The 20,808-nt window shown below is 45.8% G+C and overlaps 1 protein-coding gene across 3 annotated transcripts in view; it reads left to right on the top strand.

The window, feature by feature from the left end:
• The window catches only part of LOC147727988 (17-beta-hydroxysteroid dehydrogenase 13-like), a 373,656-nt gene that overhangs the window by 137,428 nt on the left and 215,420 nt on the right, over positions 1-20,808 (top strand). For all 3 annotated transcript variants that reach the window (XR_015309355.1, XR_015309354.1, XM_086961900.1), the window contains exon 3: positions 1,087-1,218. Coding sequence is in view for 1 of the 3 variants with exons in the window: in XM_086961900.1 (XP_086818026.1) it covers positions 1,087-1,218 (132 nt within the window). In the remaining 2 variants the exon portion in view is untranslated. The remainder of the gene's footprint in view (positions 1-1,086; positions 1,219-20,808) is intronic.

Below are 20,808 nucleotides of genomic sequence, written 5' to 3'. Positions count from 1 at the left end.
TCCCTCCTGTCTACTCTTTCACCGTGGACCTGCCAAAAAAAAGTGCTCATCGACCACTAAGCTTGATGGACGTTGGTTTGGGACTTTTAGCTGTTGAGCTAAAAACCCTGGTTTCTTGTGTATTTAATCGACATATGTTGCAATCACAAGCCACGTGTGCACATTCTTTCTTGAAGGTCCTTGTGATTGGCCCTGTAGATTCCATGCTTAGGCCAAGATTTAAAATAGTTCATGCAGTGCAGGGCAACAAGCAAAGATGCTGTGCTGTGATGCGTGAACTAGAGAGATAAGAACTATGCCATATCTGTAAAGAAAAGTGCAAGTCTGCTCTCTCCATGCGCTAGTGAACTTTGTGCAGCCTTGCACCAACGCAGGCAAAGGTGCTCTTGATAGTTTTTTTGCAGGAAGTGGCTCCTTCCTGAACTGAACTAAAACTATCCCTTGAGGCTGTCTCCTCTGTGTATGTGTGTTGCAGAATGATGCACACATGCAAAAAGGAAAAAACAAGGAGAACTAAAAATATTTCTCCTTTTTACGACAGCCTCAGCCAGGCACAGGATTTTGGCTTAAATCCATGTCTACAAGTAATTGTAAATATGGATTTGCATCAAAGGCCAACGGTGGATGCATGGATATGCCCATATACCACCCACAGAATGCCTCCCTGATGCTAAGTAACTCAAGGCAACACATTGCACTTCCTTGCTTTACTTTGGGTTATAAACCAACGTATATCGAGATTTGCATCAGTTTGTATATTTCCTCAGAATTCCTTTGCATCGGGTCTGTGTTACAAAAATAACACAAACCTGCTGCAACGTTTTGTAAATCTGGGCCTTACTATGTAGCTATATTTGAACTTAGCTGGCCCTAACTTGAAATGTGGAAGAAAACATATGAATATCAATGCTGGGTCTTATGATGCTACATTAGTCAATTACTCCCAAAATACCCAGATTTCAACACCTGTAAATTGGCTAACATCGATAAGGATGTGCTGCATTGCTCACTCATTGTCTTGCTAGCAACACTAAAACATTTACATGCTTTACAACAGTTTATTAGTGTTTATATTTTTAATTTCAGGTTAAGGAGGAGGTCGGCGATGTTACCATCTTGATAAATAATGCTGGTGTAATATTCTGCGCAGATCTGCTCTCGCTTAAAGATAACCAGATTCAAAAAATATTTGAAGTCAACGTACTCGCTCATTTCTGGGTAAGTGCACAGTACCACAACTGAGAACATACACACTTGTGCTGGCTCATATTTCTTTGATTTCCAGTTAAAACTCTGACAATTCCTTAGCAGTGTATGTTATGTCCTCGGTTAATGCCTCAATGTGGTATTAACCTTTTGGCATGTAAGAGTTGTGGGATTTGGCCCTCGGATTTAGAGTTCAAATATCATAAAATATGGTATTTTATGGAGAGAAGTGGATTGTAATACAATTAAGTGTACTGAGAGAAGGAAATCGAAGAACATCCATACTCGTATTGTTTCACTCTTGCGGATTAACCAGTGAAGCTCAGTGAATAGAAAAACAAATTCAGACTGTTTGGGTGCAAAATCAAGTGGGAGGCAGCAGTCTCTGCCTGTTCCAATACAAGTGTTGTTATCTTTGTTTTGTTCTAGCAGAACAGAATGTGCTAGGATTTACCCCTCCCAATACAGTTCGATGTAGGTATCCAGAAATTCCTCGGGGAGTAGTGGAGCTATCAAAATCAGCCTCAGACCCTGACCCTGTCCAATAAGGATTCAATGCAGCACTTTCCATATCATGCTATTACTTTTAGCCAGTTTACCACATTACTTTAAATCAGCTGAAATGGTAGAAATGTGCAATAATCTGATTGTGGTACATTTCTTACTTCACTATGGGACTACAATAAGCCTGGTGTGTTCTGTTCTGTGATTACCATGTTTAAAGTTGTCATTCTTCATGTTCAGCTGTGCAGTAGCCTACAAGGATGCAATTATCAGGCTTCAATGGGCCCTGTTGCTATTACACCCGCTGCACCAATGGTAGCTCTGCAGCTGTGTCATTTGGACTTGTATGATGCTTTACAGGTGTTTTGCTATTTAGGGGTCCTTCATTGGGAGAAAGTATTTTATGTCCAGAAAAGTAGACTGGGGACATAACCAGGATGTCCACAGCGCTGATGTTCTTCTGCCCTATGATTTGAGAACAATATGCCCCTAACTACTCTGCTTTCAGTTCAACTTTGAGATTGATCTTATAAACACTCTACATGTGATAGTTGTAGATGATTGGGTGGAGATTAGTTTCACTTGCTGAGCTAAGTGGAGGGAAAAGAGGCACAAAACTTTACACTGGGGCCATTATTGACTTTAGGAAGCCTGGGAGAATGTTTAGGTAAACTGTGCAGAAGGCTGCAGATAGATCACGTTCCCATGCATGTCTCTGGCTGTGAGCACAAAAGTGCTATTTTCTGTGCCAGGGTGAGGTTGGAAGCTGGATTGACAGTCACTCAAGGCAGAGTTTAGTGGAGACTATGCTGGGAGACCCAAAATAGGAGGGATATGTGCTAGAATGCCTGGGTCTATATAGAGGGTAACACTTCTAGAGCTGAGTGATCAATTCATGGCGGAATCAAGATGGGAGTGAATGCCCGGGGAATAAACCTAGCCATTATGCCAACTCTTGAAAAATGCATGCATATCCCTTTGAGGAGCATTTGATATATGCAGTGTAGCCTCAGAATCAAGATTCATTTGCCCTTTAGTAGTGGGCACTTGTAGCCACTGTTGTGGATGTGCCATGCTGTGCATTCAATTGATGATTTACAGTTTTCTCGAGTGCCTTTCAAGGGCCCTTTTGCTTAGCTTTATGGCTCTTACATTATTGCTGAACCATTTACTCACTTCTCCTTTATTGGACCTGAGGGTACACCCTGTGGCAAATTCAATGACATTTAGGGTCAGAGTGCATGTTGTTTAAGTTTTTGAATCAAGAAGGATCATTGAGTATCGCTTTAGTGATAGGTGATTTGTGAGGTTTCCTAGGCATTACAAAGTGTATGATGGTGTGTTCAGACTAGTTCAAGAGTGTGGTATGCACTGAGTGTCTAGGAGGTTTTTCCATCCAGATTATGATATGCCCCAATCTAATGGGCCAGCTGGACCACTTCGTTGTGCTCGGTGGGGAAAATGTTTGGGGTTGGGGGAGTGATACACGAGTGAAGCATCTGAGGAAAGTCTGGAACAGCAAGAGCACTTGACCACTGTAGTTTCAAGGTAGCCCAAGGTATCCCATAGGATCTTCTAGCATGAAATGGCATCTGCAAATACTAGAGTTACAGTGCCACTCCTATTAATCCCTCTGCTTTTTCTAAGGGTATTGTATGCTGGATGAAGAAGATCAGAGAGGAGTGGGGAAGAAGAGCATGGGAAACGTTCCAGAGTAATGGTTGGGAGGAAGAAAAAGTAATCAATGAGGTTATGTTATTAAAAGAGTATCTGCTCATTTATTATCCACTGCTTCATTGAAGGAGGGCCCCAAAATTCCCTGCAAGGGATTTTTTCTTTTTTAGTTTTGGGGTGCCCCTAGAATAGGAAGGGGCACCACAAAGCCGTTTTGTATTGTTGTTGGGGCTGCAGGGAGTTCAGCAGCCCCCCCCAGCAACATTGAAAGAATAGTAAATCTACTGGGTCATTAAATCTATGATCCCAGGAGAACTTAGTATAATTTTTTTAAGTACTCCTAGCTGGAGCTATATGCTTTTCAGTGGTGATGTTTTCTATGATTGCATTTTCTGGGCTAAAACATGTAAAAGAAAATCTTAGAGACATGTTAGTTTTTTATATTTTAAAACAACGTCTGACTTTTAAAAAAAGGTCACCCACAAATGTAATTCACATAGAGGTACGTATGGCTATGTGTGAAGGGAGGAGAACTAAGAATGAATGTAAATAATGATTCTCCCCTCCATTGGTACTTCCTGACTTGACAAGCCAAAGTTATCGTGGCCATGCTGAAAGGCAGAGAAAGGAAGCAGATTGAGACCAGAGCTCATGAATCAGAATAACGAAGATTACCAGTAAGTAATAGAATCATTACCTCATCATCGACACTTCTTATCCCAGTCTTACTGTTGAGAATATACAAAAGCCAATAATTCACCACTAACATTACTGCTCTGGTAGATCAATCTTGCAAACAGGCTGGTACCACACAGCCAGGTGAAATATTGGACTGCTTTACCCATCTACTGAGAGTCAATGTTGTGACCTTTGTTTATATCCTCATGAGCTACCACCAATGTGTTAGAAGAAAACATTTTTAGTCCTGTTTAAATAAACTATCCACACCCTCTTACTGTCTAGTAATTTAGGGCCATATGTGCCAAAAACCGCTTTTGTGATTCTCAAATAGTGATTTTTTGCGAATTGCTATTTGAGATCGCAAAATGTTATGTATGTAGGATTTGCAATACATTTTGCGAATCCTACATATTCCTTTATTGCGGTTCGCAATTAAGGAATACCTACCCATTCATTCCTACGGGCAATTAGAGAATCGCAAATTGAGAATGCAATTTCAAGGGTGCAAGGGTGTCAAAAGGACACCCTGTTGCACCTCTGAAATAAACATGTGTGCACACGTGGCACACATACATGTCCTAAGGGCATGTATGTGCTTCACATTGTACTTTAAAAAATGCAAAAAAGTGCATTTTTCAATGAAACCGCAAATTACCACCAACTTGAAGTTGGTGGTAATTTGCAATTTCTTTAGGCCAAATTGCACTTTTTTGATGCTTCTTACATTGCATTTAAGAAATCTCAAAATTTGCGATTCCTTAAATGCAATCGCAAAATAAGGAATTGCAAATTTTGCGATTCCTTATTTACACGCAGATTTGCCTTCATACATACCATTTAGCAAAATTGCAATCACAAATGCTGAAATTCTGCGAATTTCGGCGTTTGTGATCGCAATTTTGCTTGATATATATGGCCCTTAGAAATCTTCACTTCCAAACCACCTCCAGTCGTTGGAAAAACAATCTCTTGTGAACAATGAAAACACCTCTAACTTTGTGTTTAAACTAATTGCAATGCCGCTGCACCATTCTGTCTGGCAGGAACTTCAAATATCAAGTAATTAATCACCAATACATCTAGCTCCCCCAACCCCTCAGATTATCACTAACAAAAAAGACCCTTTTGGGGATACCCACAACATGTCAGAAGGTGCTATAGGCTTAAATGATTTCTCCTGCAACCCCTTTAGAATCACTGATAACTCCCAGTAGGGCACTGGAGTATAAACCACTGGCCTTTTCAATCTGCTGCACTTTAATAAATTAAAATCTAGTTTGATTATCCGAGAAATAGCCCCAGGTGCTTCCATAAAACCTTTAATTGCCGACCGTTGGGTCAAAAATGATGAAGGAGACAATTCTGATAAACAAACATCTTTTAGAAAATCCAATATAAGGAATTGGTCCCGTGAGCTTGCTTCTGCCCCTTTATTTTGACACCACAATTCAGTGTTTCCAGTGTCTTGCGTAAGCCTTAAACATTGAAGGTTTCCTACATGCCTGAATGTCCACTGCCACCTCGCTTAAACATCCTAACCCCTGAAGGGTAGCCACACAATTTCCAAGCTGACTCTTTGCAAGCCTTGGAAACTCCGGGGAGGAGGGTGTAACAGAAGCTGAAGATATTAATCCTGCTCTAAGGGTTTCAACAGAGGAAAACAAGGCCTGCAAGGGCAATATGGAGCTACCAAAATTACTTATACCCCCAAGCTCCGAATTGTCTAACATTTTTGGAAGGCAAGGTATCATGGCAATGCAAACTGAAAACCTGAAGGCCATGGGATCCACATCGCAACCACTCTAAACACATCCTTATTCTAGAGAGCAATTTCCATGGACAGAAACAGGTCCAACCATGGACTCCCAAGTGTGTCCTTTATCAATTGAAAAGCCTACCGGTACTTGTTTAAATAATAAGGGCCAAATGTTGGTAGATTGTTGCTTAGTCTGTCTTCCCACATGTTCTCTGACCCCAAAATAAAGGTCGCATTGAAGGCTAACAGGTTGCTCCCCCCCCCCCCCCCCCCCCCCCCCCGAGAATATCTCTCTGGCATTCATTGCCAGGTCCTTGTTTCTTGTGCTATGTTAAGCTGTGTTATATTGATTTGCATAGTGCACTAATCTCCAAAGAGATTATGCAGGTGTTTGGGCAGGTGTGTAGGTTTGTGGCCCCCATGGTGCTTATAGGAAGAGCCAAGTCTTCAACTTCTGGTGGAACTCAAGAAGTGAGGAAGAGGCTCTGATGGGTTGAGTCTGTGATTTTGCCCTAGCTGCAGCTTGGAAAGCTGAACTTGGTAGGGGTGTTGACTTGAGGTTCCCCTCCTTGCTTGTTCAGGTACACCTTTGACACTTGATTGTCTGTCCTTATTACTACTAAGGCATTCTGTAAATGTGGTGAAAATCGTTGACAGGCATACCATACCACTATTTGTTCCTTCCAATTTGAAGTGGCAGACCTTTCTAGATGTAACCAGCTTCCCTTTTCCTCCTGCCCCTCGGGCATTAAGCCAATTGAGCTTCTTCCGAATGCATAAAGGAAACAACAACTGGTGCTAATACCCTCTTCAGACCCCCCAGGATACCGCGATTTGCAAATGAAGTGCAAAATAAACACTTTTGTAAAAATCCTGTGATTTTTACTAAAGTTCCTGCAAAATTAGAGTTGATAAAAAACAGGATTAATCCTCTCTTTACTGGCTGTATGCCGATGCTGAGCCAGTAAAGGGACGGTGACCAACAGACAAGCAGGCAGCAGAGGTATTAACTTCCCCTGTTGCCTTCCTTTGAAATGGGATTTCCTGGGGAGTCTGATTTACTCTCTTATTTATGGAGGTTTAACTAAAAAAGGTGATGCTTTATATATATATAATCACTTGTCATCAGCATTTGGCAGGAACTGATCAAGTCTCTGAAATAATTTAATTGGCATTTTACTGTTGTTTCAATTTATTGTCTTTCCAAGCAAGACACCTGGGTGCAGGAACACAGAAGCACCCATTCAGAATTACTGTCTGCTTATTAGACCTGATACTCTTCAGATAGTGTTTCTTCTTGTAATGACCTTAGGGCTCTGGGAACTTTCCCACTGCAAATGCTGTGTGAAAGTGTGCACGTCCTTCCTACACAAGTTAGGAAGTGGTGCTGACCTGATCTTTCTAAACCTTGGTCAGGTCTGCCATTGCAGCCTGGTGTGTGCACACTTGCACCTATGGTGTTTTTAAACCAGTGTCAAGCCTGCCATTGTAGGACAGTGTGCACACTTGCAGCTATAATGTTTTTAAACATGTGTCCAGCTACCATTGCAGGTCTGTGCAGGTGCAATTGCGCTTCTAGTCAGGCTGGGCTTTCTAAATCACTCACCATCCTCAGAGGACCTTCCACTTCTACTGGAGAACGTCTTAAGGGGTGAAGCGAGTGGTAGATGAAAGGCAGGACAGGTACACATGTGTGTTCCCTGTCCAGGTAGTGAAGAATACCCATGTATGTTTTCACTACTTATGAGGGTTGCTCTGCCCAAAGACTAACATGGGGTAAGGGTTCAAGTTACTTCAGGCTGTGATAGTGGATTAAAGTGGAGCAGCCTCGTAGTGTTTTCTATCATTGGATTCACAATTACAAACCCTTTCCAGTGATATAGTCAAGTCAAGTCAAGTCAAATAATTTATATAGCGCGCTACATACCCAGAGGGTCTCAAGGCGCTTGAAGAGGGGTGGGGAATTATTTGTCGAATATCCAAGTTTTAAGTTGCTTTCTGAATGCTAGGCGGTTCTGAGTGAGGCGAAGGTGAGTGGGAAGTGAGTTCCAAGTTTTAGCAGCCAGGTAGGAGAAGGATCTTCCTCCCATGGTTGTTTTGTTGATGCGAGGTACAGTAGCAAGGGCTTGGTTGGAGGAGCGTAGCTGGCGGGGGGGAGTGTAGAAGGAAAGTCGAGTGTTGAGGCATTCGGGTCCAAGTTCGTAAAGTGCTTTGTGTGCGTGGGTTAGGAGGCGGAATGTTATCCTCTTATTGACGGGGAGCCAGTGGAGGTTTTTCAGGTGGCTAGAAATGTGGTCTTTACGCGGGATGTCTAGTATGAGTCTGGCTGATGCGTTCTGGACGTGTTGGAGTTTTTTCAGAAGTTTTGTGGTGGTAAATGGCGTATAGGGTGTTACCGTAGTCCAGGCGGCTCGTGACCAGTGCGTGGGTGACAGTTTTTCTAGTTTCGGTGGGGATCCAGCGAAATGTTTTTTTCAGCATGCGAAGGATGTTGAAGCAGGATGATGAAACGGCGTTGACTTGTCTGTTCATCGAGAGTGAGGAGTCCAGGATGACACCGAGGTTCCGTGCGTGGTCCGTCGGGATGGGTGCTTTTCCAAGGGCCTCAGGCCACCAATAGTCATCCCAGGCGGAGGGGGAGGTACCTAAGATAAGGACTTCTGTTTTGTCTGAGCTCAGTTTCAGACGGCTGTGCTTCATCCACTCGGCAACTTCTTTCATTCCTTCATGTAGGTTGGTTTTGGCGGTGTTCGGGTCTTTGGTAAGTGAGAGGATCAGTTGAGTGTCATCAGCGTAGGAGATGATGTTGAGGTGGTGTTGGCGTGCGATGGTCGCGAGGGGGCTCATGTATACGTTGAAGAGGGTGGGGCTGAGTGAAGAACCTTGTGGCACGCCGCAAATGACTTCAGTGGCCTCTGACTTGAATGGTGGAAGGCGGACTCTCTGAGTTCTTCCGGTAAGGAACGAGGAGATCCATTCCAGTGCTTTTCCTTGGATTCCGATGTTTCTGAGGCGTTGTAGGAGGGTGCAATGACAGACTGTGTCGAAGGCTGCGGAGAGGTCAAGGAGGATGAGGGCGACTGTGTCTCCATTGTCCATTAGAGTTCGAATGTCGTCTGTTGCTGCGATGAGTGCGGTCTCAGTGCTGTGTTTTGCTCGGAAGCCGGACTGTGATGAGTCGAGGGATTTGTTGGTTTCGAGGAAGGCGGCGAGCTGGTTGTTGACAGCTTTCTCGATGACTTTGGCCGGGAATGGTAGGAGCGAGATGGGGCGGTAATTTTTGAGTTTGGTGGGATCAGCTGTGGGTTTTTTCAGAAGGGCGCTGAGTTCGGCGTGTTTCCAGCTTTCCGGGAAGGTGGCGGAGTTGAGGGAGCAGTTGATGACGTCCCGGAGGTGTGGTGCAATGATAGAGTCTGCTTTGTTGAAGGTGTGGTGAGGGCATGGGTCTATGGGGGAACCAGAGTGAATGGAGTTCATCAGGCGGATGGTGTCCTCGGTGGAGATAGGGTTCCAGTCGTTGAGGATGTTCAAGGGGGGTGAGGGTACGGCAGAAGGTTGGGAGGGTTGGTCTCCGGGTTGGTTGTCGAAGCTGTTGTGGATGTCTGCGATTTTGTCAGTGAAGAACGAGGCTAGGGAGTCGCAAAGGGTTTGAGAGGGAGTGATGTCGTTGGAATTGGCTGAGAGGTTGGTAAATTCTTTGACGATGTTGAATAATTCCTTGCTGTTGTGGGCGTTGTTGTCTAGTCGGTCTTTAAGTGCAGCTTTCTTGGCAGTCCGGATCAGTTGGTGGTGTGTGCGTGTGGCGTTTTTGAAGGCGTCCTTGGTGCTGGTGATTGGGTCTTTTTTCCAGGCCTTCTCGAGGGAGCGACAGAGTTTCTTGGATTTCTTAAGATCATCGTTGAACCAGGGAGCGTTTTTGCTGCCTAGTTTGTTTTGATGTTTTTTCAAAGGTGCTAGGTTGTCGGCGCTGTTGGTTAGCCAATGAGTGAAGTTAATGGCTGCTTGGTTGGGGTTCGAAGAGTGGGCAGGGGAGTTTTGAGTAAGTGATGAGGAGATCTGGTCGATGGTTATTTTGTTCCAGTTTCTTCGCAGAGTAGGTTGAGGATGGTTGTGGGTTGTGGTCTTTTTGTAGACAAAGTGAACGCAGCTGTGGTCCGTCCAATGGAGAACTGTGGTGTGACTGAAGGAGATATGTTTGCTGGAGGTGAAGATGGGGTCGAGTGTGTGACCTGCGTAGTGAGTGGGGGTGTTAACAAGTTGTTTGAGTCCAAGGTTGGCGAGATTGTCCAGTAGGGTGGTGGCGTTGCTGTTGTTGCTCTTTTCCAGATGGAAATTAAGGTCTCCCAGTAGAATGTAGTCCTCGGAGGGGAGGGCGTGTGGGGTGATGAAGTCGGTGATGTCTTCACTGAATTGTGCACGGGGTCCAGGTGGCCTGTAGAGGAGGGTGCCTCTGAGTGTGGTCTTGGGGTCGGTGTGGATCTGGAAGTGAAGGTGTTCAGCGCTAGCGAGGTCGACGTCTGAGCTGGTTGAGATGCGGATGGAATTCTTATGGACGATGGCGATGCCTCCTCCTGTTTGCTTGGTACGGTCCTTACGGATGATTTTGTATCCTTCCGGGATGGCAATGGTGATGTCTGGGGCTGAGGAGGCGTTCATCCATGTTTCTGTTAGGAACGCGACGTCCGGAGAGATGGTGTCTAGTAGATTCCAAAGGTCGATGGCGTGTCTGTGGACCGAGCGGGTGTTGAGCAGGATGCATCTTAGGTGGTTGGTGTCAGATCTCTGTTTGGTGTTCGTGGGTGTGGAGTTGGTTTTGTTGCTGTCATACTTGCAGGAGTTGCATGTGAAGGGTCCATGGGTGTGTCCAGGAGCGGCTTGGGCGCAGTTGGGGAGACGGCCGGGATTTAGGGCTAAGAGGGTGGAGTCGTCATATGTAATGCGGGTGGGGTGGGTGGGACGGGGGCCAGGGGGTCTGGCGCAGGGCGCGGGCTTGGCGCGGACGGGCGTAGACGGGCTTACCTTTGGCACACCATCGGCGCGACCGCAGCGCGTGACCGCTGCGCGTTGGTTCATCAATCTTAAGTGGAGAGTGGAGGGTGGCGGAACGTGGGAGGGGCAGCTGGGAGGCGGTAGCGGGGAGGGTAGGTGGGCCAAAGGAAGCACAATAACAAGATGGTGGTCGGGGATAGAAACCGAAACTGAGGCTAGGTAAACAAACAGCAATGCCGAGTTAAACAGTAAAAGCGAGAGCAGGCAGTTACAATGTATCTGTACTGTCGCGCTCAAGAACCGATCATAAAGGTGCGGCGCTACGGTGTGATGCGCTATGACCTGCAGAGTGGGCTGACAATGGTAATTTAAAAGAAATGCAGCAGGCTACGATACCAAGCGCCGATAGCAGGGCAATGCACTTCAGGTGTTGCAGTAGCGGAGAGCAGGGAAAGCGCTTCAGGGAAGGCGCTTCAGCAGTAGGCGCTATGTTCGGAATCAGGAGGCGAGGGGAGCGACCGCTTTGACACGAGTCCAGACGGTCACAGCGGTGTGTAGGAGGAGGTGAGCTATCTATTCGTGGGTGGGAGGGGCAGCTGGGAGGCGGTAGCGGGGAGGGTAGGCGGGCCAAGGGAAGCACAATAACAAGATGGTGGTCGGGGATAGAAACCGAAACTGAGGCTAGGTAAACAAACAGCAATGCCGAGTTAAACAGTAAAAGCAAGAGCAGGCTGTTACAATGTATCTGTACTGTCGCGCTCAAGAACCGATCATAAAGGTGCGGCGCTACGGTGTGATGCGCTATGACCTGCAGAGTGGGCTGACAATGGTAATTTAAAAGAAATGCAGCAGGCTACGATACCAAGCGCCGATAGCAGGGCAATGCACTTCAGGTGTTCTGCACTAAAACTCTTTGTGTTCCTCTTTGCCTGGCTCCAGCCCACACTGGAGACTGGGGGAGCACATCTCGGCATTCCTCAGCGATAGCTATAAAACACTGGGCATGCAAATGGAACGACAGAGCTCTGCGATTGAAGACTTGGCTGAATAGATTGGAGGAATGGGCTTTGCCACTTGGCCTCCGAAGCCAGATCAAGGTCCCACTAAAGATTAAGATCTGCATTCCACTGCCTCATGGCAGACAGAACTGAAATTTAGGGCAGACATCTGTGGTTCAAAGGGAGACCCTTTGAACCACCCCCACTTTAAAGGAACACTACAGTATAACTACTTTTGCCATACTTCAGCAGGGCAGAGATACACTTTGGGGACGTGGGACTGGAGATCCTGGAATTGCATGGTGCACACTGCCAGAGGAACCTGTTCTGCACACAGAGGATTACTGCTATTAAAAGGGACCTGGGGACATTCCTGAATAGTGGCTGGCCTGGGTGGCTACCTGCTGCGGTGTGGCACCCTGAAGTGTGCTCTCCAGGGGCTTGTCGGCTACTCCCCTGTTCCTTAAGAGGCCTCAGGGACATCAAAGATGTCCCTGGGGGACCAACACTGCCTACTTGTGACACCTGGAGAGCAGTGCCCTCTTAAGTGCTCACATCGTCTGTAGGATCCCAACTGGTAGCGTGAAGTGAGAGTGGAACTAAGAATTGTGCCTGGAGACAGGATTGCTTTGTGTGGAGCCCCAGAAGTCTTGCCCGCATCAAAGGCGAGTGACCCCTGCATCGTAGGGACCTCATCATGCATAAGCTTCTTATTGGTGGTGAGCGGATTCACTGGTTGCTGGATCCAGTATGGCCCGCTTTGTCGATCGTGGTGCATCTCTCGCGCTGTGACACGCCAGCTGCATGATGCTCATTGAGTGCAGTGTCCAAAGGACAGATTGCAACTCTCGAAGCGGAGGGCGCAACCATAGTAGTGCCTCATTCTACCTTGTGAGGCATGGTTAAACTTATGCTTGTGTGTGTGCCCTGAATTGCCTGCTGTGACCCATATCACGTGCACCGGACGTTGTGCCTTATTTCCAGGGAGGCACAGAATTTGCAACTCTTCATTGTGTGTGACCAGAACGGTCTGATGCAACCTGTATCAATGCCCACCAGATGTTGCGCCTGGATTGCCTGGGTGCGACCCTGATCAGCATGTACCTGAAGGGGTGCCTCCTTCTTCCGAGAGGCTCCTCTGCTTCATTCTCCATTCATCGATTGTGACCTTTTTGGCCCTCAGCGCGGTGGACCAACTGCCTTCCCCTCACCCGCCCCCCAACAACCTCATGTTGAAAGGTAGTATTGCTAGGCTCAGGCATGGGTAGTGAGAGCAATTTACTGGGCTGGAGGATTGTTCCAGAGAGAGACTGGAAGCAGGTCAAGAGACTGCGTGACACCCTTACTTTGCAGAAGTCGGCTGGTCCCAGAAGGCCCTTGTGGAACTCTTTTGCGTGACTAACTATTGCCCTTAGCCTGCTTCTGCTCCACATCCTATGGGTGAACTTCCTGAATGCCTGCCAAACCCCCTTTGATGACTGCCTCCAAACTAATCCTGCTACCTACCCTCACCTGCTTGCCTGGTACGGACCTGTTGGATATCCATTGCACTGTGTATTGGTGCAAAGTGAGTGTGTGTGTGGGAGTGACATTCTGCAGACTGCCTGTGATTCACGACATTGGCCGGCGGTGTTGCTTTACATGTTAAAGTCTTGTCAGAAGAACACTATGTTGGACATTGGTTTTACCCTTGCGGCCTTGGCCTGAGGTGCTGTTAAAAAGTGTTGTATTTCTTCATATGTACATATTTCTGATATCATTGTGATCCGGGGTGCACCCTCTAACAGTGTGGTATCGAATTATAAGAATTATTAGGGTGGGACTGGGGTTGACAATATGTTGCACTGTATAAGGGTGCTGGCATTAGAATAGGATCTTACCCAAGTGTGCATATTATTGATGTCATTTCAAAATGGTTGGCCCTAGTACTCCTAGTAATATTTACAAGTGTGATTTATGCCCCAAAATATATTCATGTTGTGTTGATTATTGTGTGTGTTGAATTCTACCGTTATTTGCATATGTCACGTGGGAACTTCTTTTTTGATGCTCACTGTATGTATCGTGAGTGAGTGCTGTGCCAATTCTTTACACATTGCCTCTGTGATAAGCCTGACTGCTCAGTGCCAAGCTAACCAAAGGTGAACATAGATTATACAGTGTGTGCAATCACCTACTCCTGATGGGAGTGGTAGCTTTTGCCTGGCTAGGGCGTCACCCCAGCCTACCAGAAAGTGCCAGTTCCAACACTGCTCCTTTGTTGTACTCGCGGAGCGCCTTCTTCCAGTAAAAGCCGTCGTCCCCTTTGCTTTTTTCAAAGATGCTCATTATCTGCCATGTGTTAACACCACAAACCTCAGATGCACTGGGCTAAGGAAATGTAACCTAGTTGATACAGTGTAATTTCTGAAGTACAAAGTGCACTTGTAATGCAGAAAATCCATCAAAGCGGTAGATTTTATAATTGTCAACTTTCCCCACCCTCCCCCTTTCTGTGACTCCTCTCTTGCCGCCCTCCTCCCTTGACTTATCTGGCTGTCCCACCATACTCCCCAGACTCCTATGCCTCTCCACCCCGCTCCAGTGCACCCGCTCAACCACCAATGCCCTGCACACTGCAGGGAATGACAGGTTGTCTGATACCAGAAAGAGTAGGTTTGCTATTACAATCTGCTCTCTGTGGCATCAGACATCCTCCAATTCTGGGTGCTGTGCTGCTGGAGACTACAAGGTTACAGAGTGTGACATAGCACAGTATCCAGCAGTGACAGAGCACAGGCCAAGCAGCATTCTTGAGGCAGGCGCATTTTCTGCCTACTGCAAAAATACCGCATATTTTGAGGTTTCGGCTGCAAATTTTCCGTTTTGCCACCAAAATATTTGTACCCAAAGCAGCAAAATGCTGGGGGGGGGGGGGGGGGGGGGGGGCTCTATGTGAAGACTCAGTGATGAGAGAGGCCGAAGGAGATCGCCATTAACTGGATACGTTGTTCCTGAATCACAAATCTCCCTCTGTACTTCAATATTGTTACATAAAAATATTCATCTTTCAAGGGAAAGGTTGCTAAAAGTACTGCTTTACCACCATTGGGATCAATATCTGTAAAGTTAACAACCTGAAGGTTGTGTATAGCACAAACTTGTTGAGACATTTTGGGTCCAGCACAGATTTGTAACGCACCCTGGCTTTGGTACCAAAAATTATCAAATATACTCTCGACCCTTTACGAGAACCTGGAACTCTGACTATGGCCTGTTTCTCAATTAGAGCCTCTACCCCCACCAACATTGCTTGCTTCTTGCCTGGGACTTTTGGAATTGGAGTGTCCTAAAATAATGTTATTGAGGATGTTTTGAGAAATCTATGGAATAAGATTCTCAGATGATTACCAACCCCCACCGAACTAACACAACTTGAGCCCACACTGGATAAAATTCTTCAGTCTAACTTCTTCTGACCCTTCCAAATAATCAGGACGTATTAGTTTGTTTTATTGTCAGACTGTGATTGGGATTTGTCAAAGAGCGCAGCTCCCTCTACCTCGGGCCCTGCCCTGAAAGGGACGTTTTATTTCCTGCAACGCCTTCCAAGTCTTTTTCTGCAAAGACAAATTCTTTGCTTCAGAGGATAAAATATTTTTCTCTCCTCAGCCGACTTATTCACCATGTCATGGAGTTGTGTATCAAACAATTTATATCTGAATAATGAAAGGTGAGGATTCAGAGACCTTTGCGACTTCGCCTCACAGAGGAAAAGCCATAATAGTCTCCAACTGGCATTTAAGGTAACTGGCACTGACACAATAAATACTGGTGGGGCGGGTGGAGGGGGCAAAGAGGGGTGAGGGGGGCAGCAGGAAAGCACATGGAAGTCCGCGCAGCAGGGGTTTAATGATCATATTTTTTTTAAACCACTTACCTGGTGCCCGCGGCCACCTTATGCTTCTCTAATGCCAGGTCCTGGTCCCAGTAGTCCCCGGGACAGCATCAGGAACTCTTCATCCAATCCCGCACTGCTTTCAAGCATGAGAGCAACGTTGGTATTGGCCTGAGTGGGCTCGATTAACGCTTGCTCAGGCATAGGGAGTCTGTGCTGTTTCTCCAACCCGGCTGTGCAGTACAGCTGGGTTGGAGAAACCTAAGTGCGCATGTCAGTTTGGCTGGCCTAAGACAGCTGGTCAAACTGGCATGCGCACATAAAAGTGCACATCTACCACTCACCCTTCCTCCCATGGCCCAGCCCCACCTCTCCCTGCACATGCTGGCTCATCCAGAAGCTGAAAAATAAAACTAAAGAAATATTGTTTTTTTTTCAGCTGCTCGCTCTGAGCCAGTGGGACGAAGCCCCTCCTCCATTGCGGATGAGCCGCAGCTGATTAATGTGCCTGTTGATGTTGATGTTGCCCACAATGAGCCTACAATGAGGCAAACATTGTCTGATAAGACTTGAGCCAGAAGGTCCATCTTCTCAAGAACTTCTGTCGGCTCCTTACCCTATTGCAAACTGTGAAAGAGGATTTGAAAGTCTTTCAACATAGCCTGCGTTGCTGACAGTGCTTAATTTGGGCCGGTGGTTTCCGGTGCTAATTTTGTGTTGAGCTCATAACTGAATATACATTCAAAAGGATTAATACCTGCTGCCCAAGCCCTTCTTATAGCTTTGGTTGGCCCTAAAGTCGTCTGAATGGTCACACTTATAGGAGTGTGATCTTTAATAGTTGTGTTGGTACTGTCATTGGGAGCGCTGGCATGGGCAAAGGGTGGTGCACACTGCAGTGGCCTCCTGACGAGGGCCCTGACATTGATTTTTTATTGTACAAATTAAGCTCTGGCATGGCATACTCTGTGTAAGTATTAGCTCTTAATAATGACGCTTAAAATGAGGATGATGGCATATTTGCAAAGATGTTATTACGGTTTGGAACCTGACGAATATTGCCATCAATTTGTTCAAACAAATACCTTTTAGTAAGGAATCATGGAAAGGGCAACTTCCACTGGTTGCCTACCTTGGATGTATTTCCTTTTCGGTGTTCATCTGTGGCATCCTCAACATCCAGCCTTTGTCTTTTTTCTTGTGGACCCACCAAAGCTGTGATCACCACCTCCTAGATCAAAGATTTCATCTCTGATCTTGTAGTGGACACCACTTCCCCCAGCTTTGCCTCTGCAGCTGGATCCTTGTGGTTCCCTTTCTGTGTACTCTCCATGAACTCACCTGGGACCAGGTCCATAGCCACAACATAGTATAGCCAACAAAGCTATTGGTTGGTGGTTTATTTGAAAGGGGCACAAAATGGCCTAGTTACAACCCTTCTGTGCACTTTTAATTGTGCAATAAGTGTCATAAGTATGAAAATCATTTGGACCTCTTGCCCCCTACATTTACTGTTTTAGTACCTGCACTCAACCAGATGGACGTGCACACACTGCAACCTGACACAGGCGTGTCTCTCACACAGCATAGGGAACCCAGCCCATTTGATAATGCTCCTCACCCCAGTGCAGCACATGGGGTGGAGCAACAGGCCCTGCTTTGTCAGGACGGCCACCATTCTAGCTAGATACCATAAACTTTATTATGATAATATACAGCAAATTCGCCAACATTTGCTTCTCAAGGTGCCACTTACTTTTTCCAACCTTTTGATCACCTGCTGATGGACGCCAACACCTTGGCCTAGATTTATGAAGCCCTTGGGTTGCTATAGCATTATGAAAGGTTGCTCAAGGCAAATCAAGGGCTTCAGTGAAATTCACTGAGCCACACAAAACTACCTTGCATGCCTCTGCGTGGCTTCGTAAATCTGAAATAACGCAAGGCAGCACAAGTTGGTGCCTTACATTACCCTGCCTTGGGAAAGCGTTTCATGGGCAGAGCATGGGCGTTCCCACGCATCCACCAACGGATTTTGGTGCATTCAGAGATTTACTAGGACTAGTAAACCTGGAAATGTGTCAAAATGCTAAGCCTTCCCAGCTAAAGCATAACAAGGAGAAATATGTTTATTTCTCCTCGTTTTTTTTCTCCACTTCCTACATGTACAGCATTGTGCAGCACACTTAGAAACAAGTAAAAGCCACCGATGATTGCTTTTGTGCAGGAAGGTCTTCCTTTTTGCATCAAAACAAATTTGGCTGTCAAACAGGCACCCTTTCACCATGGCGCAAGTCTGCCTGCATTGGCGCTAGGCTGCACTGAGTGGGCCAGTGCAGGGAGAGAGCAGGAATGCGCCATATCTTAGTAGATATGCCACATTCCTGTAATTTCCCTGTCACACGATGCAGCTCAGCAAGTTGTTTTGCTGCGTTGCATTGTGTGCCTTATTATTAAATCTTCCCCTCTGACGAGCAGGAAGTGCCGAAGGAAAGGAGATCCTTATGAGATAGTCTGAAACTAAATGTGGACTATGTTACCGAGGCCATCTGGATGTGGAAGATGCTGTCTTGGGTGGGTTGGAAACATAATCAGAAAGTCTGGGACTGTGACCCCTCTGCTCCCCCTTTTAACCATACTGGTCATTAGCTTCAAAAGCCCCATCTGGTAAGTGAAGTTGCTAGAGCGCGCAGTTCCCCCGGGTCACCCGAGTTACCAATTCTTTACACGCACTGGGCCCTTGGCGTGATAAAAACCTTTTATTCTCACACTAATTTTATTTGGGTGAACCGGGTGAGGATTTTTCCTCCTGCACGCTGCTAAGAGTAATCAAAGTTTGGATTTACCTCTGCTTACCATGTACCCGACTTACCACAGGCACAATTCTTACGACGGACCTAGAGCTATCAGGGAAAATAGTAGACAGGCCTAACATCAAGTACTCTTTATAATCAGAAAAATACTTTCCACAATTCTGTAAAATGACCACAGACACCTGATGAAGTTTAAAATTTTATATAAGAATTCAAAGAGAAGATGCCAAGATAATAAGCGATACACAGAATAATATATCAAACATTAAAATCAACACCAATAGGTAACTTTGCATCAAAAATATGACCATTAGGATATATGGGAAGACTAAAGGTAGAAGTTTTTAGAACAAACTAGTCACTGCAATTTTATACTAGAACATAGGAATGGGGATGAAACCTAGAACATGTACTTAACCTAAGTGTTTAAGCTATTCTTGCTAAGTTCACTGCAATCCACTAAAGGAAAGGGAAGAACGGGAGCATGCTATTATTTTATAAAATCAATGAACTTCTAAAGGAGAGGGGGAGAGAAGGAACCAACTAAGAATTCAGACACATATATTTGATATTTCAACGGCAATAGAGCAATATCACAGGTAAGAATGCTATAACAGATCAGACAAAAGGTGAGAGAGAGAGAGAGAGATACGCAAACCCACAATCAATAATTACCTAGTTCAGATTGAAGACCAACCCTGGCCACGGGTCAGTTGGGAAGACGGGGACAGGGACCCTCAGAAAAGGAATGCCAGAATGCGAGCAGGTACAGCTCACGGACAGTAGGGACAGGATACCCCTCAGGTTCAGGTCAAGGACTGGGCCTCCCAGGGTACGGCCAACACCCACAGCTTCGGACAGCAACGCCTGCGTTACCCCCTCCTGCAAGTAATCCGCCAGAAACCCCGATTGGATTTTCGAATTCCCCAGCAAAGTGCTTCGCCAGCACTTAGGATTTTCCACCCCTTAGGAGATTTGTGGAAAGTATGGACAGAGTGCTCCGCAGCACTTTCAGAATGAGCACCTATTGAGATCGTAGGGTCAGTGACAGGTCTGCTACTCGGACAAGTCGGACAATTTTCCTAAGCTAAACTAGGGCAATTATACTGTTTTGGGGACCCTTAGACCACCCACCAATGTTGCAAGTGACAGTTTCCCACATTGTGATTGGTCAGGAGAGGTGGTGCGGTCATTACCACCTCCTAGAATTCAACTTTCCCATCAAGAAATTTAAATTTTCTTGTCCGCCCCTCAGGTTCACGTTCCCATCCATAGAATACAATAGAAAATATGAGCGCACAAGACATCGCAACAAAGTCTGTTAATTTCAAGGTGATTGTCCACATCTTGTGCTGGGTTCTCAGGCGCATTTGGCTTCAGGAGCCAGCTGGCTGGTTTCAGCTTCTGCGCAGTTAGGACTCTCCCTGGTCAGCTGACAGGGTTCAGAGGAGCCTCAGCATGGCGTCGCTCATGTATGCCCCAACCCACAAAGACGCGGTACATGAAAAGTAAGCGAGAACAAATTAAAATCACACATAAAAATGATCGCACTGTATACCATGATAAAATCTAACCAACCCTTATTTTATAATGACTATAGCATTATGGATTAGTGCGAAAAGACAGATAGGCAAAAGCAGCAGTAGCAAGCAGAGAGCGTGGTGAGAGACAAGCGGCCATATTTTGCATCAGTGCGCATGAGCACAGAATCCCTCCAGAATGCGAGTGCGTCACATCACATGGGTATGACCGACGCATGCGCAGACTGAATCTCAGCGAAGCAGCCATTTTAAGTGCAAGCTTCGTTTTAGTACGGAAAAACAAACAAGCAAGCATCCTGGGGACACCCGCGTGTTGGGAAAACACTTTATAAATGACGAATAATGAGGTTAATATTATTATGCAGTTTAGACAAGGGTTTTGCATACGAGCAAGGCGCTTTACGTGCGAATCCTTGCTCCATCAATCCCCTCTTTGATGATATTTACTATCATCACTACATGAAGGAAACAGATGCCAACTTTTCTCATTCATCCACATCGTCCATTTCAATTTCAATAAACTTATTGTTTAGTTTTCTTTCAGCTTCCCTATGAGAGTGGTGATTTTTCGCCTTTTTGTAAATTGCACTCTTTAGCTCTTCTAGTTCTAGTTCATCAATGTTTCTTTTCACCCCCCTCTGATTTACTGTATATTTCTTTTTGCACTTTTGGCATTTGCAGCAGATAAAAATGATCAACACAATTACACCTATTATAACTATTGGCATCAGTATTTTCCACAAAAGATTTTTACCTAAGTTAGTAAACC

The sequence above is a fragment of the Lissotriton vulgaris genome, chromosome 3_1 (assembly GCF_964263255.1).
Source record: "Lissotriton vulgaris chromosome 3_1, aLisVul1.2, whole genome shotgun sequence".
Classification (NCBI taxonomy): domain Eukaryota; kingdom Metazoa; phylum Chordata; class Amphibia; order Caudata; family Salamandridae; genus Lissotriton; species Lissotriton vulgaris.
This window is presented reverse-complemented; position numbering and strand designations above follow the sequence as displayed.